The sequence below is a fragment of the Pseudopipra pipra genome, chromosome 4 (assembly GCF_036250125.1).
Source record: "Pseudopipra pipra isolate bDixPip1 chromosome 4, bDixPip1.hap1, whole genome shotgun sequence".
NCBI classification, from domain to species: Eukaryota; Metazoa; Chordata; class Aves; order Passeriformes; family Pipridae; genus Pseudopipra; species Pseudopipra pipra.
The window spans coordinates 12,005,575-12,030,132 of record NC_087552.1 but is presented as its reverse complement, the minus strand read 5'-3'; the positions used below and the strand labels follow the sequence as shown (position 1 = coordinate 12,030,132).

The 24,558-nt window shown below is 40.6% G+C and overlaps 1 protein-coding gene and 1 long non-coding RNA gene across 2 annotated transcripts in view; one reads left to right on the top strand and one right to left on the bottom strand.

The window, feature by feature from the left end:
• Positions 1–376: 376 nt before the first annotated feature.
• LOC135412745 (uncharacterized) overlaps positions 377–24,558 on the bottom strand; it is a 55,609-nt gene continuing 31,427 nt past the window's right edge. Inside the window, exons 8-12 of the long non-coding RNA XR_010429929.1 lie at positions 17,653–18,657; positions 17,097–17,178; positions 15,517–15,671; positions 6,549–6,717; positions 377–1,697 (exon numbers count right to left, since the gene is read on the bottom strand). This is a non-coding gene — a long non-coding RNA (uncharacterized LOC135412745). The remainder of the gene's footprint in view (positions 1,698–6,548; positions 6,718–15,516; positions 15,672–17,096; positions 17,179–17,652; positions 18,658–24,558) is intronic.
• The window catches only part of IL15 (interleukin 15), a 38,531-nt gene continuing 21,992 nt past the window's right edge, over positions 8,020–24,558 (top strand). The window contains 3 exon segments of the mRNA XM_064651571.1: positions 8,020–8,162; positions 20,352–20,449; positions 20,452–20,481. Coding sequence (XP_064507641.1) covers positions 20,402–20,449; positions 20,452–20,481 — 78 coding nt within the window. The 5' untranslated portion in view covers positions 8,020–8,162; positions 20,352–20,401.

The following is a 24,558-nucleotide window of genomic DNA, read 5'->3' as shown; positions in this document are numbered from 1 at the left end:
TGAGTGAGCTAACTAGGAAAGTTGCCCCTCTGGACCTGCTGTCCTACTGGTTTTTTCAGATCCTCTTTTTGGGATATGTTTATAAATGAAGTATACATTTCAGTGTTAGAAAATGTTTTTAATTTGCCCATGCTTAACATTTTTCTAGATGTATAATCCACAAGCTAGTGGCAATAGAGCAATAAGTGATTGCAACAAGTGATTGAAGACATGAGCATAAATGAAACATAGGCATTTACTGCAATGTTTTATAGGTTTATAAGATTCAACTAGTCAGTCTGCCATGCAATGTCCTACACTGTATTAAAAATCTAATGCCCCAAATGTCCATATATTTATATAGAAAGGTTCAATTGATTCTGAAAGTGCAGCACAGATACACCTAGGTCAGCATTCATGAACCAAATATGCACTCGCTTAGGGCCAAACTGGACATTCCTATAATGGAAGAGTTGTACTTTCCATGCCTCTGGAAATGCTGTCAAAGTACATGCTGCATTTACCATCAGATGCAAAGGGTGATGTTATCATAAATTTTAGATACATGACTATTTTAAAAATAATATATAATATTTCACTTACCAAGACACAACACAGCTGCAAATGACTTGGATCTTCAGTGACGAAATTTAAATGTTTAATTTTGTTTGTGACAGGGAATAGATCATGTCACCAAAAATAAGAATTAAATTGTCTTTAGCAGGAAAAGGGTAGAGAACAATTACTGAACAAGTAGTGCTGTGAACAAAAGGGGACTCCTGTTTATGATTTGATGTGAGTGACTGTGGCAGCTTGCTGAGCTTTTTGCTGCCTGAAAGAGACAAAAGGTCTGAGAGATCTCTGGAGGACACAGGGGTATCACTGGGGAAGGGTCCCTGTGCCCTGGCTCTGCTGTCACACTGCCAGGTGCAGGCAATCTGCATTCTGGGCTAACAGACCTTTGGTTTGACTGAGAGGGGGCTTCCTATCTCCTTCCCTTTTATCTCCTTCCCTAACTCAGTCTGACTGATGTGTTAGGCTCCAGGTTGGTAAAAAACAGGTGTAGAATGACTGCCCTCAGGATGGGGGCAGAAAGAGTGAGGGCACTAGAGTGCAGACACATAGTCTCCCGTGCTTGCAAACCTAACAGAAGAGGCACTCAGAGAAAATGGAGACTGGAGGAGGAAGAAGCCCACACATTTTGTTATGGACAAATTATGACAAATTATTCCTTTTGTGACAGGATAACAAATCTAAGTGACACAGGAGGAACGGTAGCTGCCACATGTCTTGACTTCAGTAAGACTTTTGACACGCTGTCATGTGAAATGAATATAAGGAAACAAGGAATCTGTCAGCATGAGGGGGCACAACCTGCTGGAAAGGTGGATTGTGGAGTGAGGCTCACAGAGGAACTAGTGTAATTGAAAGGAAGGGAAATGGGTAGGTCATCCAATATTATTCAAGCACTTTCACTTGTGATGCAGTTATCAAACTGCTGACAAAACCTCAGACAGTACTAAACAGAGGGAACAAAATGTTTTGGAAGGAAAAAGTAGACTGCAAACTAATAAAAATCTGGAGAAGTGGCCCAAACTGCAACACGCCGAGTGCAGAACCTGCATAATCAGATGCTGGAAAATGGCATGGGGATAACCAGCCATTGCACAGCTCAGGAGAAGGCAGCCAGTCACATTCAGCTATGCCCTGGAAGAGGCCTGCAAAGGAGGGAAAAAAAGGGAAATCAAGAGTAGCCTATATACAAGACAGGAAGGAAATCCACTGCTTAACTAGAGGCTGGGGGGCAGTTAACAAATCATAAACAACACCATGAAATCCTGAACAGCAGAAAAATACCCAAGGCATAAACATACCCACATTTTCAATTAACTCAGGGTCACCAGGTCAGACAGAATGGATATTTTAAACACAACTCCCTCCCTGCTTACACACTGTTGCACAAAGGAGCATCACTCCTGGTCCCGAGTTAAAGCCATGTTACTCTGGTACCCTAACAGGTCTTTTTGCCCACCTCTAAAAACCAGCTTATCTGCTCTTCATTTTGTCACCCCCTCAGTTTTCCTGCATTTGCCACAGGATCCTACCTTTGCTGCACACCTTTCTTGCATGTTCTATTGTGCCACATCCCTGTAAAGTCCTTCAGCACACTGGACATTTTGAAGAGAACCTCAATAAAATATCCGCTAGGTATGGTTTAGGCAGACATGCTCACACCTTAGGGCAGAAAGATGGACTAAACACTGTTACAAAATCTTTACAACTAATTTTTTAAATTTATTTTAACAAAGATAACTCCCAAACTGTATTATAAACACAAATGAAGAACATTCCATATAAACACCCAAACAACCAAATAATGTAAATGATGACAAGAAAATCAGCTTTTCTCTTTCTCAGCTGAGGAAGTAATTGTTTTTAAATTAGCAGATGTAATCCATTAATGTTTCTAGTACCGTTAAAACCTCAAGTTACACTACCTGTCCCTCAACAATCACACAGGGGCCATTTAGGATCATAAGTAGCCTTGAGAAGCTTACCAATTTCATATATTCACCCTGCTTCTGAGAAACGTACAAATTAGCAAAACTCCATTATTTTAAGATAAACTTCCTACTTCAGCCATAGGATTTTATTTGAAGTTGCTGAATATAGCTATTGCTAACTGGTGTGACTGACAATAAGAAAGGCCTCCAAGACCTTGTGGTTTAGGAATATTATGAGTTTGCAACATCACCCATTTCAATTCACTTTTTCATAAGTTCAGTGCAAAGACTTAGCCGAAGATGAAATGATCTCTTGCTCCACTGGAAGAGATCCAGAAGACTGTGTTTATCAGATTCTTAGGTCTAAGCTTCTTGAAAGTAGGTTAGAATTGATTTCATACAGTCATACCCATCAATGAAACAGGTAAAGCATGTAATTTTACGGACCACCTGCATGTAATATAAATCTTGGAAATCACAGAGTCTCCACTGGTATAAATACATGGAAGGGTTTGCAAGAAAGTGTTATATCAGCAGGAACTCAATTCTATCCCTCCCCTAAGCCACACAATGCTGATTTTAAAGACAGGAAACTACACTGGGAGCTGCACAAGATAGATACTCTCTGGTAAATTCAGTGGGAGTCACTTCAGAAGGAATCCCGTGGTTAAATAAAGCAAGTGACAAGATGTTGCTGGTAACAAAGGTACCTGGGAAGTGACAAGAAATGTCATAGTTTTTCATATCTGAGACCTTGGAGATATTTTATTAGCCTTTCTCAGGTGACATCAAGTCCACTGTCCTTCTGGAGCATGCCCACACTGACTACATGTCCATGTCTTGCAAGTTCACTACTCGGTATCTTCATTACATAGGTTTTACAGACTAGCATTACTCTGTGGGGTTGCACTCTCACAAACTGAAATCTTTCTGAGGCAATGTATTTTCCTGAGTTTAAACTTGATTTGCTTATTAAACACATACATGAAGCCTAATGGCCCCATACCAGTACTTGCATTCTTATTTGCCATGTCCCCTAGAGTCTAACTCCCTTTCATAGCACTCAAGTCTCAACTCTGTTCCAGTGAAAAAACATCTTTTGAGTAAAGTTCACTCTATGTGATTTTTATTTATATTTCAAATATTTCCAGATGCTTATCTTGGGTTATATTTAACAAAGTACTGTGCAAGTAGCTTCTGGAATCACACAAAAAAAGGCAAAGCTAACAACAATGGGTGCTCTGAATCTTAACTCTTCGGCGATGTTTTTTTACAAAAAGCTGCACTTTTTTCTCCTACATTTTCAATTCTGCAAAGCGTTGAATAATCTTTTGAGCACCTTTTATCTTTTATCTTCATGCACTCAAACTTTGATCCAACCATTCCAACAAAAGCTTTTGGTTTATTGTATTTCCCCACTTTGGACAATATTGCAGCAGCAATTTAAAGGACTGCTGCTGCTTTACCCCCCGCACTAGGACACAGTCCAGAAGTTTGTCTTTGGTATTTCTCTATTTTGAACAATCTTGAGCAGATTTCAAAACCCCATTGAGGAGAAAGAAGAACAGCAATCATACATAAGGGATAGCTAGACATGCTGACATTAGGAAACACAGCATCTGCAAGCCAACACCAGTTTGGATCTTGATATAGACAATTCATGGAAACTGCTCACTAGACAAGTAGAGTTCACTGGCCTGATACTGGAAAGCCTGTCTATAAACACTTTGGCTGTTTTGGTGGTACATGAAGTACACATGGATAAATAATCAGGGAAACAGAGAGGACTGGAAATGCGCTGGACATTTCTGCTGTTACATGCCACTGCATGATTTCCTACAAGGAATTTCAGTCACTTAGTCTAGGCAGTCATGAGGCAGAGGATAGAAGAATTCAGAGTGAGCAGTGGAGGTCAAAAATGGGGAATCTCTACTCTTATGCATGTTGAACAGTTCTGTGTCCCACGAGGCACCAGCAAAAGCAATGGCACACCATTCAGGGGAAGCTGCTGCTTCTGAGTAACAAGTGCTCTGGGGAAAGGTAAGAAATAACAAATGGGGAAAATTGCTGGTCTGAGGACAATAAGCTATAAAAAAACCCAGGACTGAAATGAAAAATGGCCACTTATTGATAGTAAATTTCAAACCACCATCTTTTCATCAACTAATCAAAATTTTGCCAACTCCCAGAGCATCCATCCTTTCTGTACATAGTATGCCATGTATTAAGATTCCCTACAGAAAGCACATAGATTTTTTCATGTAAAGGAGTTATATTGCAGAGTGGTGTGGGAGTTTAATATTCCACAAGTGTCACAATATATGAAAAAGTTCTTTATATATCCTAGAAGCCTGAAAGCAATGTGAAAAAACTAAAGAAAACTTTGAGTTTGCTATGACTCCTAATTTAAACTACTTGGAGAAAGACATTTCCTTCCTTTTAGCTAAATAAAATATGTTCTGCAGAGCCTCTTAAATTTTAAGTGTGTAGAATACATTCTGTCCACGTGGTAGCTAAGTATTTTGTTTTCTCTATTTATACAGAAATTACTTTCCACTAAGTGTTTAATACTTTTGTCAAAAAAGCTCTGAGCACTAAACAGACCAGCTGTATTACAGCATAATGAAACTACAAAACAGTTGTATCAGATGAGAAATTTGATAAATATGTCATGGTTATTGTATTTTAGTATTAAAGAGAAAAAACAGGGAAATAATCTTGATGGAATGCACTCATCATTACTCAATTGTGTTCTTTCCTCTTTCGTCTCTCTCATTTGCATGTTATTTCTTTCTAGTAAAACTTATTTTCATTGTCATATCTGTTAGGATCTAATTCTCCTGAAAGCTTCAACTACAAATGGCAAAGTGAGCCACAAAGCAGTCTGTTAACCTCAGAGAGGGTTGTCTACATGGATTGAGACAGAGATCTTGATAAAATGTTTTAACAAATAGTTAGCTTTGAGGAAAGAAATCCACCCCCCTCCCCCAAGGATTCAGTTTCATTATTATCATGTAAAATTTTGTTTCTTCAAATCACTGTTCTGGAATTTCTGTTGAGAAAGAGCTTTGTGGTCTGGACACTCCACTCAGGGTTGATTAGACAGAGAGAAATAACACAAGTATATTTTGAAAGAACCACTGTAGTGAAGACATTCCTTCTGGGATGTTAGGCAGCTTTTTCATTCATAAAATTATTTTATGTATAGGATTTTCCTATCATGCAATTTAAAGAGCAATACTCTTACAAAAACTTTTAGGCTGCAATACTGCAAATATTTTGCCTAAATAGGGTAGTGTTTGTTCACAACGTATTAGACAAAACACTTAAGATTATATCTTCTTCACATGACTCCAACTAAGAGCTGCACATTTCTCTGTGTTAACTTCTTTCACAGATTCAGAAACATATTTCTACTCATTTTATGCATCAAATGCCTTTCCCTTTGTTTTGTTTTTGCTAACTTAGCAGTTGATATGCTTTTGCTTGGAAACACTATCTCTTTAAATAGGAATAGCTCATTCTTAATGGCAATAGTTGATAAATTATAACATGCCAGAAATATTGTGCATGCTTCTGAGAGGCAGAACATTAATGTCTCTCCAGATGTGTCTAGAAATTAAATAGTAGTTTTGCAAAGCCAGTTTTTAATAAGCAATCTGAAGAGTCTATAATTTAGGAAACAGTATAATTTAGTACGAAAAAAAAGAGACAGATTATAATGCTATACCAGCCATGAAGCAAAAGTTGCCTGGATTTTCAGGAGGCACACATTCCCCCTTAGTAACATGTTTAGTGTATTACATGTTCTATTACAGCAACAACTCCTCCATTGAAGTAATTCACTCTCGAATACTGGGTTTTGTGTAGTTACAGCCCTGGTGCAGGACAGTTCCCAAATTCACATAAGCACATGATTTGCTGAAGATGATAATTTCCAGAAATGCACCTTCTTACCATATATCAGACAGATTTATATAAGACCCTTATCACACAAGTTCCCCTCTGTCCTCTCTGGCTCAGTAGTAAGGTACTAAGCCACTGGCCACTAGAATCAAGGCTCACCTTTGCTGAACATTGAGGAGTAATGGTAAATGCTGAGGGGATGACTGGGATGTGACTTCTCAGAGGCAGCAGGCTGTTTCCCCAGAGCTGGCTCCTCTGAATGCCACACTGAGAAAGAAGGGAGCCAAAGTTGTATGTCCTTATCAGTTCTTTATATCCACTCTGTCACCTAGAGGGAGAAAACAACAGCTCTTTCATTTTCCTGTGCAGGAATTCGTAGGCTTGATAATTGAGAGTGCAGTAGTTCAGCCTTACAGGCAAATATTCGAAGACAGCAGGAACACTATAATAAAAAAAAAATAGGAAGAGACACATTTCAAATTGCAATTACTGTCTTCCCCATCTGCCCATATATTTGGATTCAGGTTCTTTAAAAATTTTGAAATTCATTTAAAGAAAATTAAAATCATTACGCTTATTAGAGCATAATGCCTTATCAGAGCTGACAACTTATCAGAGAAGGTCTCCATTTCCAACCTTATTTTATAAAGGACTAATACTGAGACAGTAAGTGAGAAGAGTGTAGTGCAGTCCCATCTTTTAGCATGCAAAAATTTAGCAAAAAAAGTTGGCTCTGAGCTGGATTGGTTAGGGACATCCTAAAGGGATCTGTGTTTGCTAGAAGTGCTATTTTTTTGTATACATGCTCACATCACACATAGTGCTCTGGAAAGGCCTTCTTTCCTCCCATTTCTTCACTCTTGCTGCTGTGGCAATATTTCCTCTCCTGGTGTTCAAGTGTTGCTTCATATCAGGATGGTCATGATTGAATTTTCAGTTATGCCGTTTTATTTTCAAAATTACAGTCATGCATTTGTTTTCACTTTACTGTTTGCATTCACTTTCTTTGTCACTGCGTTTAAAACACTAAATTACAATTTAGTTGCTCTTTAGAGAGAGTAATTGCCAATATCTTGCCAAAGAGCCTGTGTCCACTATAAATGAAACTTGCATAAATTAGAAAGGGCCATTTTGATGGTAAGAGAATATGAGAGTAATTTATGCTATAAATAAACACCTTGATGTGGCTAGTAGCATTTAGATGACTATAAAATGTATTTTGTGTAATTAGGGAACACATTTTTGTCTAATTAAGAAAATGAATGGGAATTATATTTTGAGGGAGTGCAGGTGGTATTGCCACCCTATTGCAATGTAATACATACTGACACTTGCATTACTTTTATATACAACTACTGTAATGTTTAGGAACAGTTTTTATATTAAGCTGGAGTGAGCTGAAGAAACAGAGATGTTTGAAAAAAAGTGCCCTTATAATAAGACAGTCAATAAATGAATATGTTCCTTTGCTTTAAATATTTCTCCAGGGAGGTGTTTTTTCCTGCCTCGCCTTTTCACTTGCATTTTTGTAGTCTGTCACGGCAAGAATTCCAGCCAAGTCTATACTTTTATTTTCACTTTCATATCCTGCCCAGATTTCTATCAGCTGCCAGTTGAAGCACATAACACCTCTCATGTTTGCACGACTGCTTAAAAAGGGACATTCTCACCCTGCATTGACGCAGAGTATAAGGAGTGCGAGTGGCTGCTTTTCTGGAGGCACAGATAGAGAGTCATGTGAGAGAACGAGGAGACCCTGGAGAGCATGAAATTGTGAGTTCTGCTTTTCTTTTCTTGTCTTATGTTAAATGCTGGAAGGTTCTTTGCACTGGTAGTGGTTGTCAACCTGATTCCATAGAGGAGCTAATCAGCATGGCTGCATTTAATTCTGATGCCTTCTCTGCGCTATGGATGCTGGACCTGAAAGTTAGACCACAGGATACAGTTCACTGGGGTTCTGAGAAATGGCAGCAAGTTGGCCCATTTAATGAATTTGTCATGCAGCCGTCTAAAACTACTCTCTGGAAATGTTCAGTTGCAGTCCTTGTTTCTCTCACTTGTATGACAACTATTCAAGATGCAGAAGTCTTATTTAGCTTCACAAATAGATTTTCTGAATCTGGCTTTAACAGACTATGACAGTACAGTGAACTAACTGGTATTGTAGTGCTCCCGAAAAAATGTTATTTCACTGAGAAACAAGAAGGAAGCGTCCAACCCTAGAAACTCATCTCTTCTTCAGTAAGGAGACAGGGCCATTTCTAAAACCCTGTCATTTTGCTGCAGAATATTTTTACCACCTCACAGTGCGACAAGCACAGAATAACAACCAGTGCCCAGAATAACACAGATGGGGACATAAAGAAGATTGCACAGAGATTAAGTACCATTTTCACTGGCACCTCTCAAGTGCATGAACCTTACGGAGGTAAGCGACGCTTCCTGGAAACCTGACAGTCTTCCTAGAGAGCTGCCGAGACTCCTCTTCAAGACATTAAAGTTTATCTCAAAGTAGAAAAGTTTTTCACGATGCTGATCCTGTCTAAGCAGGACTTTGGGATTACAGCTGCCATTCCCTGTCATTATCACAGGCACTAAACCCTCACTTTTCTTAACAGTTAAACCCCACAACTTCTGAGTTCAGTACAATTTTCAGATTATATTTTTTAGCTCATTTATAAGGATCCTCTTCTGCTGTCACCTGGGCCTCTGACACCTCTCTGCCCTGGTGTTCCACTGCAAGCCAGACGCTGTACCTTTGGGAGAAGCTCTTTTCTGTCCTCACAATCCTCTTCCGTGCCTTCCTGGTACTGCCCTGAAAGGCCACTTCTCTTTCCCTCCTGTGGTGGCTGCCCCAGCAAAACACTGTTCGGGCTGCAGATAAGAGGAGTGGTCACGGCATAAAGCTACAGTATTCGATTCCAAGGTAAGCAACTCTTCCGAGTCCTGCTTGGGAGAATACACTTAAGCTGCAAGCGGGAAGGGACTGTGCAGCAACAGGAGCGCAAACCATAAACTCTCTTCCCTATAAGGAATGATAAGAGGGAGTTGCACGAACGTCACTGCTTGGGACAGCAAACAGCGAGCTGCCTTTCGTGTTTGTGTCACTTGCCTGCCTTCTAAGTCACAGGCATATGTATTTCCCCACAGAGTTTTTCCTGTGTGGAGTTTTTTTTTTCCCAAGTTTGCAAATTGCTCAGAAATGGCAGCAGGAATTTCTATATGCTCTTTATCATAGGAATAATTTCCACCTTAGGTACAAATCTAGTACTATGTTATTATATAACAACTGAAAGTAAAACAGAACGGAGGAGAGGGTGGAGCATTTGCTGCTGTCACTAGTGCAAACCTTATCCTAACTTCTCTGTCAACTTGCTGCACAGCATAACGAGACTTGTGAGTACTTCACAACTTTTGACATCCTCTTGTTTTTCTTTCTTGCTTCATTGTATTAAAAAGGTGAGGGAACTCATACAGCTTAACTTCTAATCATTTAATGTTTTTTGTAAATTGTCTTATAATATTTGTTATAAATACAGAAGACATAGTTTAAGTATTGCATTTAATCTTGTTTGGACCTGGCACCTGTTTCTCTGTTTCTGCTGTGTGAGAGACATCAGCAAGTACATAGAACTGGTGCTAGCCCATGAAAATTTGTCATTGTTTGCTAACGAATTCACACAGCAAAAATGAGGAGAAAACAAAGCTACTGCTGTGAACCTAGTAAACGTAGCAAGGACCGAGACAAAAATCTGGGAGGAAAGTTACTTACATCTTAGTGTATACACTTGAAAGGGCATTAAATGCAGGCAGGAAACTGAAAATCAGCAGTCAAGTGGAATCCTACTGAAAGCAATGACACTGAGATCCTGTAGATGATAGCAGAGTAATAGGGAGGTTTTAGTCGGCAGTAAACAAGAGTAAACAAATGCATTTATGAGGCTTGTGAAAAATACCACTTTCTCTCTAATCATAGAATCATAGGTTCATTTAGGTTGGAAAAGAGGGAAAAGATGTGTGGGACAGAAACTTGTCAAGTATTGTACTGTCTAAACCTGCAAGATTATATCTGTAAAAGTCAGTAATAAGAAGTTCTCCTTCCTGTGCACAACCCTTACCTTGTGATTCCTTCTGCATACAGCAGGTATATTTGTGTGGCTTACTTTTAAGAGAGTCTGGTACTGCAGAACAAACTCCTGTTGATAATTATCACAGCATGGTTTGCTGTACTTTCCAAACAGTCAATAGTGCAGCATTTCCTCTGTTTGGATTGTGTTTATTTCTGCTTACAGTTACCAATTTATTTGACATGTACCAGTTAAAAGGAAATCTATCATTTGTTTAATTTATCTTGGAAGGAGATAATTATAGATCAATATAGGATAAACAAAAAATATTTATAGACCAATAGAGGTATCAAATATCATTCTGTGAGTGTCTAGTGGACTGTTCCAAACTTTGAGAACATGTATGACTTTATAGCCATTTCACAAACACGAACAACAAAGGTCTGCCTTGCCAGTTCTTTGGAGTGTAACACTGAGAGAGTGAGCAGCCCCGGTGCCGGCAGGACCCGAAGCACATCGCTGCCGTGCAAGGGAGGCTTTCCTGGGCTGGGGGAACCTCGGGGGGAGCCGAGAGAGGCGCCAGGAGCTGCAGACGGCGCGACAGCGGCTGGCGGGACCTGGGAGCCAGACGGCCAAGCCCCTCACACGTATAAAAATCCCTGAGGGAAAGGGAGTGACCGGGACACTGCCCCGGAGGGTGCGGCACTCGCGCCGACGGGAGCGCGGGGCGGGAGCGCCAGCCCGGCCGGGGAGCGGTGGGATCCACCCGGCAGAGCCGCGGTGGGAACATGCTGTGCCCTGCTCCAGGGACAGGGACGACTCCGCTTGGTGCCAGAGATCCCGGAGGACGTGAGTAGGCTCGTCTCTGTGACCGGCCCAGCTCCCCCGGTGACGGGGCACAAGAGGTGTGAGGCTCTGCAAGTGGAACGGAACGATAAGGAGGAGGATGGTGCGTCTAGCTTGGGGATGTCGCTGAGGTTGAGTCAACCCGTGTGCCTGTGCCAAAACTGCTTCCATAAAGAAAAAAAAAAAGGAAAGACAGCTTGATGTCATAGACAATCCCTTCTGAAGGGAACAGAAATCCCCATATCTGATCAGACCCGCTTCTTCAGGAAGTCTGCTTCCTTCCTGGGGCCTGGATTAAAGACGTGAAGTGTTTGGCACAGCCTTCCAATTATTATCCATTATTGTTTTTTCAGTTGCAACAGGAAGTCCAAAGGCAATCAGAATATTTCAGGGCCTTGGGACGACTGTTAAGGGATCAGGAACATAAGTGGTGTTCTCCTCTATCCTTCCAATTGCAGGGAATGATAAAGGAAGAAGTGGGATGAGCCAGCAGACCAATCCTTGGCTCTTGAGCCTAGTGACACCAGCAGAATTTAGGGGTTTTGATCATCATTTGGTCTACAGAACACTGGACCTGTTGGCAACAGATGGGGTACACCTGACTCAAAGGAGGAAAAGGATCTTCACGCAGGAGTTAACAGGGCTCATTGCAATAACTTTAAACTAGACTTGAAGAGGGGAAAGGGGTAAAACCATGCTTACTAGAGGAAAACCTGGGGGAGCCACACCAGTTTTTTAGTTACTATGTACTAGTGAATTCCTTCTGTCTGCCATTGGAGGTAGGGAATGGAGATCCACGTGGAAGCAAAGACACAAGGGTTATTGATGTATAGGAAACCATGGAAGTGCCTAAGAACGGTCATGTAGGAATTAGGGCTTCTCCCCCCAAAAAGGTGATGGGATCGACAGCTCAACTGAACTGCCTCTGCACCAATGCACACAGCATGAGCAACAAACAGCAGGTTATGCAGGAAGAAAATTAGAAGGGCCAGAGTCCAAACAAAACTTTACCTGGCTACTGCCATAAACGACACTAGAAAGTGTTTCTATGAATGCATCAGCAGCAAAAGAAAGGCTAAGGAGGCCCCTCCATCCTTTGTTGGATGCAGGGGGAGACATGGGGGGATGGGCCCCTTCCAGCCAGGCTGGAAGCACTGGGTGGTGCTGGGTTCTGCTTGTGAATTGTTCTCCTCTCTTGTACAATCTGTTATTAATGTTCTTGCTGTTCCTTTTCTTATCTCATTGCCTTTTCTAGTAAATTGTTCTTATCTCAATCCATGATCTTTACCTTTTGTGCCTCCAATTCTCCTCTCCATCCCACTGCATGGGGGCCGGGAAGTGGGACGGGGAGTGAGCGAGCAGTGCGTGGAGTGTTTCAGCGAGGACACTAAATTGAGGAATACCCTTCCTAAACAATGACAAGGGAGAAATACTCTGAGAATTTGAAGGAGAAATACTCTAATGTATTTAATGCCTTTTTTGCCTCAGTCTTTAATAGTAAGACCAGTTGTTCTCTGGGTACCCAAGCCCCTGAACTGGAAGAAAAAGCCAGGGAGCAGAATGGAGCCCCCAGAATCCAAAGGGAAATGGTCAGCTACCTGCTACACCACTTAAACACGCACAAGTCTATAGGGCTGATGGATCCACCCAAAGTTAGTGAGGGAGCTGGTGGAAGTGCTCATCAAACCACTTTCTGTCATTTATCAGCAGTCCTGGCTAACTGAGACTGTCCCAGTTGACTGCTTATCAAATGTGACCTACATCTACACAAAGGGTTGAGAGGAGGATCCAGGGAACTACTACAGGCCTGTCAGCCTGACCAAGGTGCTGGAGAAGGTCATGGAGCAGATCATCTTGAGTTCCATTCCATGGCAAGTACAGAACAACCAGATGATCAGGCCCAGTCAGCACAGGTATAAGGCAAGTTCTGATTGTCTTACCTGATCCCCCTCCACAACGTTCTTCTGGAGAAACTAGCTGGTCATGAGTTCCACTGGTGTAACATCAGCCAAGCCCAAAGAGTGGTGGTGAATGGAGTTAAATCCAGCTGGTAGCCTGTTGCAAGTGATGTTCTCCAGGGCTCAGTGTTGGTGCCAGCCCTGTTTAGTAACTTTATTAATGATCTGAATGAGGGGATCGAGTGCACTCTCAGCCAGTTTGTGGACGACAACAAGGGGTAGGAGTGCTGGCCTCCTGGAGAGTAGGAAGGCCCTGCAGAGAGATCTGGACAGGCTGGATCGAGGGGCTGAAGCCAACGGTATGAATTTCAACAATGCCCCATGCCAAAGCTACAGACTTGGGAAAGAGGGGCTGGCAACCTGCCTGCCTGGAGGTGTTGGTCAACAGCCAGATGAACACGAGCCAGCAGCCTAGGTGGCCAAGAAGGCTGAACAGCATCCTGGCCTGGATCAGAAATAGTGTGGCCAGTAGGGCCAGGGCAGCCGTTGTCCCACTGTACTCGGCAATGGTAAGGGTGCACCTCAAATCCTGCGTTCAGTTTTGAGCCCCTCGCTTCGAGAAAGACATTGACATGTTGGAGTGTGTCCAGAGAAGGGCAACAGAGCTGGTGGAGGGTCTGGAGCACAGGTCTGATGAGAAGCAGAGGAGGGAGCTGTGGTTGTGTAGCATGAAGAAAGGAGGCTCAGGGGAGACCTTATTGCTGTCTACAACTACCTGAAAGGAGGTTGTAGTGAGGTGGGTGTCCATTTTTTTCCCCAAGTAACAAGTGACAAAACAAGATAAAATAGCTTCAAGTTGTGCCAGGGGAGATTTAGAATGCACATTATGAAAAATTTTTCACTGAAAGGATGGTCAAGCATTGGAGCAGGCTGTCCTGGGTAGTGATAGTCACCAACCCTGAAGATATTTGAAAGACATGTAGCTGTGGTGCTCAGATTAATGGCTGGATTCAATGATCTTAAAGGTCTTTTCCAACCTAAACAAATCTGATACCTTGCTGTAATTATGAATGTTTGAACACCACAGTCAGATCTGTTCTAAGGCTTCTTAGAAGCTCACTGAAAATAGAGAGGGATCCTAGGGGCCAGAGGTAGAGGCTGATGTGGAGTAATTGTGTAGTATAGATAACATAATGCTAGATTTTTTCTTAAGAGTAGTGCCTTTCAGGCCATGGACAGTAATACATTTGACAGAAACCTTCAAATGTCAGGTTGAGGGTTCTGTCAGACAAATGTTTCCCTCTTCTGTGCTCGGGTAGTTCTGCTTGCTACAGCCAGCACAACAGAGAGAAAGGCAATCTGGAACAGCCCACTGTGAGACATGCTGTTCTATCAGAGTAACGTGGTTTGTGATGTAAAGAAGACAACTGTTCTGCAGGACACCACAGTGTTGCTGCTTGCAGGGATCAGTAAAGCACAGCAGCCCAAACTCAGTTGTTGGAACAAACTTGTTACTCTGCACAAAAGTACAGATTTTATTCTTCTTGTTTTTCACGTGACACGGTCTTGTTGCTACGTTCTCTATTTCATCACTGCACCATCATAGGAGCTAAACCCCAGGACAGTAATACCCATGGATTCCTGGTTTTTTTATGAGGTCTTTCTGTGCACTTAAAAACTCGTAATGGAAGATAGTGAGTTTAATAACTTTAAAGTTATTTTTACCACAGGACTGTAATTCACTGCCAATTCTCATTATTATAATACATTTCCAATTCTCTACACCAAATTACAGTGTGTTAGGCAAAGCAAGAACATCACAACATGTCCATTTGCTTGTATGCACGCTAAAATATTCCTAATTTTCAAAAGCATTTCAAAAATAATTGCTCAGGAATGGAGGGAGGAAAACCCTACTATCCATTACTTATTATCAGATACTTATTTCTCAGATAAATGTGTATGAAGCAAAATCTCATCTCTCTGAACAGTTTCCCAGTTTGAAGACATTCTTCTCACTCAACTCAGGTTTCTGATTCCCATTTTACACATTTTGATGGAACAGAAATTCACTCCAGGGATGAACGCTATCATATTAACAAACATGCTGATAGAGTTTGTGTCTGCAAAGTGCAAACTCTAGTAGGTAGCACTGTTAATAGGTCCTCATGGGAATGTGTGCTCAAAACTCCTTTTTGAGCAGAAGTTTAATGGGGTAGGACAATGTTGGAGGTCCCTGGTACCTACACAGACAGATTATTCTTTCAAAGACGAAAGGAGTTCTGACTTTGTATCATTAACCCCAGGTCAACTTACCTTCTCACTGCTTCTGTGCCGAACACTGAACCTTAGCTGCTTGTGCCCACCTCAAAGGTTCCTGCACACCAAAGGTTCCTCTGCTCTTGCTGGGCCAGTGCTGTTCCCAAGAAGGGTGCTCTGATCCCACGCTCAGAATGAACCTGAAGGAAGGACTAGAAGAGAAAGATATTTTATTCAAGCTCACTGTACTGTATCAGTGTAAACAGAGATCCCACTTGGCCTGGGCTGAGTGCCACCCTTGGATTAATATGCTGCACAGCTCTCTGAGAACTCTAGTCTGGGATTTTCTCCACACCCTTTAACTGATCTGGGGCCTGTTCTCCATCATCCACCAGGATTTATGGGCAGCCTGGGCTGGATTTTTATATCATGATGAGAACACAAAGAATTCAGGCACCTTGGCAACTAATAAAAGCTTTCTGTCTCTCATTCATAAATTAATGTACTAGTGTAAAATAAGGAGACTGATTCCTTTTTAGCTAAGAAGTTAGTGAACAGTAGCAGAAATATTGGGAAGCCAGCAGGAGATGTACTATATAATTAAACTGTTGTCCTTGATGATGAGTTATTATTAGCAGACAACAAGATATATGCATCATTACAAACCATCTTATACTTTGTGCTATAACAGATGAGGTATATCCTTAGTGGCAGCATAGGGTGATCATTCAGACATTGTTGTCATTATAGCTGCTATAAATTACAACTTAACAGTTTAATAGTTTACCAATTGACTCTAGTGCCAATGATTAAAAATTCTTTATCAAAAAAATGGCTGGTTTGGTTTTTTTCCTCACCAATGAACTGTTTTTAAAAGCCTGTTTTATAAAAATAAATACATGTAGACAAGAAAGGTTGTACTCTGTGATAGTTAAAAAATCTTACACCAAAGTTGCTAAACCAGCCCACCCATGACTAGAATTTATCAAATGTAATAGGGTGTGTTTTTGTAAATAAAAATACAGGAGAAAAATATTTACTGGCTGTAATTTATTTTTGAGTAGAGAGATCACTATATTCTAAAATATTAGCCAGAAATAGTTCCCACTGCACCTTTTCCTGGCTGCAGTCTCTGCCAGAAGGCTGTGAATATCAAGTGCTTGGTAATTTCCTTCCCTAGAATTTAAGCTATAAATAAGGGCAGTGTGGAAAATCTTATTGTGTCTGTAGGAGAAAGGGCTTGGGTTCATTGATGGTGTCTCATCACTGTCTGCCACAGATTCTGTTTGTGCAGACACAAATTTGACAATGCAGTTGTTGAGCTAAGGATCTTATAAACCACTCCTGCAGTAGAAGACCCATTTTTTGTAAAGGAATAACAGCAGTGACAAGGTTTTACTCCACATATCTTAAATAAAATTTTAACTGCGAATATGTTGTTAATATATTATTGACATTGGTTCCTGTTGGTTGGTAAAGCAACATGATAGAAAGTTAGACCTGAGCTCTGTGGCCTCTTTTGATGCAGCACTGGCTAATTAAGAATTATGGCACTTCTAGCAGTGGTGCCTGCATGTATCTCTGGCAACTGACAGTGTCATCGTCTGTCTTCCTGTAAGGGAAAGTAGGAACCTTACCTGCCCTTCAGAACTAAGGAGAGGTTTTGCAGAGATGTGGAAATCTAGGCACCTGCAGATGGTTACTGCTGCCAACCTACATCTAAGAAGAAAAGATATCATGAGCACACTTATTCAAAAATAACAAATTATATCTGTTTGTATAAGCCATACAGTCATGTAGCCTCAGGATGAATGTCATTTTAACCTCAGGTTGAATGTTGTGAAAATAATAGACACATGACAGGCACACCTGTTAAAACCAAGGGTGTGTAGTGTGCTTGTAAGAACATGGAAAGAGTCCGAGTAGCTCTCACAGGCTCATCTATTGTAGACTGTGGCAGAAAAACAAGGAGTATGGTTTGGTTCACTTGCAGTGTATTTTGGTAATGGTATAGTTGGTAGAGCTTTTCTTTATGCTGCTTCTTGTCAGGGTAAATAGGTCAAATGGTGTTTCATATTCCTGAGGTTTGATTAATTCTGATACTACATGATCAATTGTACTCAGGGCTGTCGTGTGCAGCGTAGAGGCTGGGCAGCAGAGGGGATGGGAAGGAAGGTGGCAATGGGAGCCCACCTGGGATTGCACTGGGTCCTGTTCTCAGCCTGGGGATTCCAAAGGTAAACCTGTTCTCCAGTGTCCAACACTGAATGCTGGTAGTGGTCAAAATTATCTGACTGTGGTTCCCATACGTTGCCTCGCTGCTTATAGCATTTCTTGTAGGAGGGAACTCAGAAAATGATTGTTGCTTGTGAAAAATCTGCGTTAAGGAGCTTGCCCAAATCACAGGGAGATGGTGAGATGAAGGCAGGGACAGTGAATCCGAAAAATTTGGTATAATAAACTACCCAGAGGCTTTTGATCTTTGAGCAGCAAAGGTATTTATTGACAGCGCTGGGAGCAAGCAAGCTGTTGCTGGAAAAACTTGCTCCACTTGCAAGTGCAAAACTAAGCCATTTTATACACTTTAGATACATGGTTACATCATTTATTATGCATATTAATAAGTAGGCTGGTCTCTGGGTGGAGTCTTTCCAGACATGCACAGTCTTCTACTGTGGGGGTCTTCTCCTCAAGCCTTCATCCATGGTGGTTGCCATGGATGTCTTCCTCAATTTGACCTCTTCAATTAGGTGACCTGAATTCTTCAAGCTTGCAAAATCCTGGCTCTGGGTCTTCCAGATCTTATTGAAACATCTAGTTTACCTAATTTATTACTGTGTGTGTACTACTCCTATTCTTTCTATAGTAAGGCCTTTGGTCCAGTGAGCAGAACAGAACATGATATTAACCAGTGCTCCTAAAATGTTCTTCTAGCAAAACAGGTATTGAGGTTTCTTATCAGGCCAAGATATCTCAGTTAACTCTTCTAGGCTTGGCTCCTATTTCAACAGGACTCTTTTCCTCAGGGCAGCATCCAGCTGTCTTTGTCATTGAACCCATGTTTTCTTTCTCTGAGCTCCTTTCTCCTTCTCTACACATCTTCCTTCTTCAAACAAGGACATTTATACAGGTTTGGGGTTTTTTTTCTTCCAGGAGCTTAGTCCATTCAGTGAACACAATCCATTTGGTTCATAAATCCTGTAAGAGAAAAAGGAAATCATTACATCATACTGTGATTAAAGATTTAATACCTTTTTAAAATTATGCATTCATGGGAAGGCAGTGAGCACAGGATTGAGTTTCAGGTTCTTGAGTAGAATATGCTTTAGTGTTCATAAATCCTTCTGCTACACGCAGCCTGTCCTACTTCCTTTCACCTCCACCATGTCTTAATTCTTTGCTGTGCTCTCCATCCTGTCATACTACTCGAATTCCACTGCTGTGCACCAGCAGCATCACTGACTTCTGTTCCTCACCCTTTACTATTACACATACAAAGAGTTCCACTCGCTTTGGAAGCTCTGAGATGGAATATGTTCTCGTCAGTGAAGAGACTGTTGGAGACCACCTACACAGTGCCAACAAATCTCTTCTGCAATTATGTAAATCAACTAAGCCACTCACGACTTGGCCAAGTTTATGCCGGTTTTCTAGACTGCCAAACTTGGAACACACTACTAAGAAGCACAGCTTTAATTAAATACTTGTAAACATTTTCTTTATACCAAAGAAATGTATATTTTCTGCTAATTTGCTTTTGGAAATGACTGAACTACTCTTAAAGGGACTTAAAAGAAAACCACAAGCCTGAGTAAGTAATTCGGTGTAGGAAATTCCAGCTCTAAAAAGTTTATCTTGACCAAAATAAAGGTAACTGAAACTGGGCCTTATTGTTTGATACCCAGCTGCAGAAGGCCCTAACAAAACTGTAGGCAGTAGTGCCCTTACACATATAGAAACAGGACTGTGTTCTCAGCCCATATCTTTGAAATTCTCAGTGTTTAATTTAATTTTTGAAGAAAATGTTTATACAATCTCACGTGTGTGTGTGTGTTTGCATATTTCTGCCTCTTCCTCCATCAAATATTTTTTTTTAATTCAAGGCCTATTTCTATTGTATAGTTTACACTGGAAGAGGCATCTACAGGACCCTTCTTCCAGCCTCCCACCTAAAGCAGGGCTAACTTCAACATTACAGCAGATCGCTCCAGGCTTGGTTGATTTTTCAACACCTCTGAGGGTGGAGCTTCTACAGCTTCTGTTGGCAGCCTCCTTCACCAATTTATTTTCTAGCAGATTATGCTGAGACTGCTTTTATAAAAAATACTAATATAATGTCCAAATAAACTGTTCTGCCAACATGTTTTCATTTTCTGCTGTATGTCTTCAAGGTCTTGCTATGAGTACAAACCAGTTACTTGAACAAAAATTTTCTTGTTTCTCCAACCTCAACACTTGCAAGATTTGAAAGCGAATCAAATTGGGAAAAAAATTTATAAAAGCGAAGGGAAACATTCCAATTTTTTGGAACCATTCCACAGGTTTTATTGTGTCATCTGTAGAACAGTAATAAAGAGGGCTAGACAGTCACCGTGATTGTTATGAGAAGTCACAAAAAATTATCCTTTGCTGACAATATTCATTTTCCAGGGAGAACCACTCTTATACTGCAGCATTCAAAAATCAGATTCTATTATCTAAGTAAAAATAACCCTTTAAAAAAGTTTGTGTCTCGTATTTTCCATCGATTCAGAAGATGTAAAGGCAACTTGCAGAAGTAACTTGCGAAATCTCAGCAGCTTCCTGCTTTGAATGAACTTAAAAGATGGGCTGAAAGCCACTCAGAAATCTATTGCAACACTGTATGCACTTTTTTTTTCCCCCATGTCTAGGTTCCACAATGTAATTTCCTGATCCAGATTCTATGTTTCTCTTCTGAGTGATGATCCAGCAGGCAGGACGCTGGGGATGGCACGGCCAGTACAAAACTCTGCTGGAGCACTGAACAGGCTGGAGACTCAGGTAGGTGTCCCTTAAACAACATGGTATTTTAGGAAATTTCAGCAAAGCTTTTCATGTTATTTTGCAACCCAACAAGAAAACCAGGTAACAGAGCAAATTTAAGGCTTGGAAACCTTTCTTGTATTTTAGATAATTTTCTGCTTTGGTTTTTCCACTTGTTGTTGTTCACTTATACCAGAATTACATAGTAAATTGGTTTGGGTTTTTTCACATTTGTATTTTTCACAGTTAATTTGTGGCACAGCAAGTTCTAGCAGACTTTCCCTCATGCTTGGACCTAATGACTATGTCTAACTGATCTTTCACAAATTGAGGCCAAAACTCTTTACCCACAAGGGTGTTTAATATAGGAGGAAAATCCTTGCAAGTGTTCAGCCTCATTAGCACTCTTCAGAGCTCCCCAACACATCTTCTTGACGTTTACGTATCAGTTGCATTTCCAGAAGGCAGTGTGGCCAGGTGACCTTGTTATAGCCCCAAAGACATTAGCATATGGTGATGTTCCAAAACATGTTCTGCAAGAGGCTTCCACACACAGAGTTGAGGTTTTGATTTATTTACAGTTTTGCACAGAAATGGGGGCTGGGTGGCAAATCCACAAAGCCAGCACGATGACTGTCAAAACTTTTCTCTAATTATATATTTTATCAAACAAAGGCATTAATGTTCCTGGGCTACAAGTTACATAGTTCTCTTGTTAATTGCTATTCTATAATTCCCCTCACTTTTTATGCTAATTAGTCTGCATGCTCAGTCTTTCTCTTCTTTTGAGTTGGTGGGTCACTTGAGTTAGCAGTCATGATCTCCCCCTAATGGAACTAAGTTTTACCCATTTGGAGCTCATTTCAGCACAGTTGCCAAGTGGGCTTTTTTAGTTTCTCCCTTATCTTGGGAGTTCTGTCTTGTGGCCCATAAGTTCTGCATTCTTTGTGTCCACTATCAGTAGTGCATCCTTCTCCCCAAGATCACCGAAGCATGTCCAGCCCTAAACTTTAACAAGGCAATTCTACAAACAAGTAACTTACCTTTTGAACATTAGGACATTGATGACACCCAGTAGCCCTCTGCCTGCACTGAAAGGCTGCTCCTTACCTTCCTCCAGGTCAGCAGTGAGACCTATTGCTGAGGGACCTGGCAGTCTGAGATGGGATTCACCCATTTCCAAACACTTGATTGTCCCATGACAGCCAGCAGAACAGAGAGCTGCCTGCATGGTACCTTGCCATGAAGGAAAAAACAGAGTGCAGCAGGGCTCCAAAGCAGGCAGGCACCGCAATGCCTCCACAGCCTCATCCCGCCTGGCCTTCCCTGCCAACGTGCTCCAATATGGATGAATAGGTCCCTGTGCAAAGCCTTAATATAAGGGAAAAGTGAAGTTGTTGCTTAGGACAGGTTGTATTCTATTTACAGTGAGTTTTGATCAAAGTTTCTTTAGCTTCTTCACTCCTAAGGGTGTATTTGCTAATAATTGAAAATAGAACTCATCCTTTCCGCTGGCTTTCCGGCTGCTTTTCTGCAGAAGTCATGGAACCAATTAATCAGCTCAAAACTCAGTTAGCCCTTGATTACCCAATAGCCAGAGGGATTATATCAGACTCTTAGTTTTTATTAAAAGAAAGAAAAATATAGACCTCCTCATTATGAAGAAAAATTTGGAACTCCAGTCCCACCAATGCAGCCTATGGAAAGCTGGGAGGATTGAAGCAGAGGGCAGCAGTTTATGGCACAGATGAAGAATACAGCCCGTATTGAGAGAGTCAGTTGTCATAAGATTTGTTTCTTGTTTCTGTTCAATTCCTTACCATTTTGCTGTTTGTATTCTGTTGTGAGACTGAGGTAAAACACAAAAGATCACTATTAGAAAATCATAGTAATTTCTGCTTGTTGTTGGCTTCAGGTATCTGCGAGTACTTTGGCCTAGAGAGCTGCACGGACCTACTTGTCACAGGCCTTGTTATAGTGTTCCCACTTCTACATATCCTTCTTTCTGGCCTACACTTCTACAATCTTCTGCATTATATTCTGTCTCTCCACACTGGACTATAACTCCACTAACCTTTGTCCCTGTATTTTCAGCCTTCTGCCCGTGTTCTCATATAGAGAAGCAGGTCCTGGCACTTCTCAGATGGCACTGAAGATGTTAAATGTGATATTTGTTAATGGCAGAGCAGGTCATGAGTCACTGTCTTGAGCAGGTACAAGTTACTGCATGCCAGTTCTTCCACAGTGATTGCCTGTAGCACACATGAGTCAAGTTAAGGTTATCTACACTTCTAAGCTTGTAAAAAAATTAAATGCATCTCAAGTCTCTATTTATACTGAGTATTTCAAACACAAATACAGCCAGTGTTATTTTGACTTCAATATTTCCCCAACTGCTCTTAAAGAATATAAAAAGACATTACTCATGTAGCCAGACGCCAACACAGGATTGTGTGACTATCTCAGTAAGCAAGCTTACTTTGCCCCCTGGTCATACTAATGGGGCTTCTATTATGACTTATCTATTTAAACACCTTCATCCTTCATGATAACTTAAAAGTCATGTCTTCTGGGAGCAATTCTGTTTGCTTCCAAAGCCAGTGAACATTTTTAAGTACAACTTTACCACTACCCCTTTTAAAGGTCTATGCAAGTTTATTCATCTGGTATTTTTACTGTTACTTTATCATCTCTTAAATTAGTCATTTTACGCTGTTTCTCTTATTTATATACAGTGAATGATGTAGCTATGAAGGTGCAAACAAAAAGACAACATCCTTCCCAATAAAGCTTAGTATCTAAAAACTGGTGTAACATATTGCCAGGTGTAACATCTAGGTGTAACACCTATGTTGTGCCTCTTAAGAGAATAAAAAAATGCAAATAAATTTAAAATATTAAGTCATGGTAGAATAATCTTCTACAAGGAAAAAAGCTGAGGAGATTCCAACCACTAAGAATACATTGTTGCGCACTCTGTCATAGTTTTGTATGGATTTTTTTTCTTTAAATCTTTAGTGATCAATAAGGATTTGAACTTGATGATGCTTTTCTAAATAAGCTATCTTTTCACTTGTTTTTAACAGGGTATTTATATAAAATACTTTCTTAGAAATGACTAACTAAGCTAACTAAGCACATTCTGATAATGTTAGAAGTGTCAGAACAGTTTCCAGAGATCAGCTCAAAAAGGTATCACTCACTGGAACAGAGAGTTAGTTACAACATTACCAGAAAAATAGGAATTAAGGTTCCCAGTCAGTTTTCCAGAAATCAGATCAGCTTTTCATTATCAAAATGATTTTTGTTAACTGAATCTCTGTTGGTCACTTTGCTATGTTGTCTCCATACACTAGAAGAAAAGGTGCCATAAACAAAAAGTTAGAAAGTAGCTGGTCCTTGGGAACTTGACAGGGAAGCAGTCAAAGAAAATATTAATCTACAGACTCACAAATAACCCCTTATCCTTAGGGTAGCAACTGGTGTTTCTGCGTGCACTGAACTAGCTCCGGTCCAGTGCTGTGTTCTACAACACTCTTAAATGGTGTTGTAGAAGGTTATTGTTTAGGAGGTTACTGAATAAAAGCTTTTTTTCTGACATTAATCCTTAATATAAACCGTTAAATTAATGTAAAAATGAGAATAAAGTAAATAAAGGGGTTGGGCAGATGTATGTTTCACCTGGTGTCTGGTTCCACTGATTCTAAGAGCTACTAGCACTAGCAGGATTTTTCATTCTCTTGGAAGTTTCTAGAATAGTTTACCTTATGATTTGAAACTACAAATTTAGACTAAATTACATGTTATTCCTAATGTACGTTTCTCCAGCTGAATCTGAAAGTTTAAAAGATGTGGTTAGAGCATTCCCTTGCTCATATTAGGGGATCTGAAGAAAATGTCATATTTTTCAATTTTTTATGTCTTTCACAGAAAAGAGAGTGGTTTTGTCATTTCACTAAAATATATTAGCAGGTATATTTGCAGGGATACACATACATTTCCATTACCTTCATCTTTTCTTCACATTCTTGTTATATCAAAATTTACTTTTAAAAAGATCACCGAAATGCCACCAATACCTATAATTCATTCATT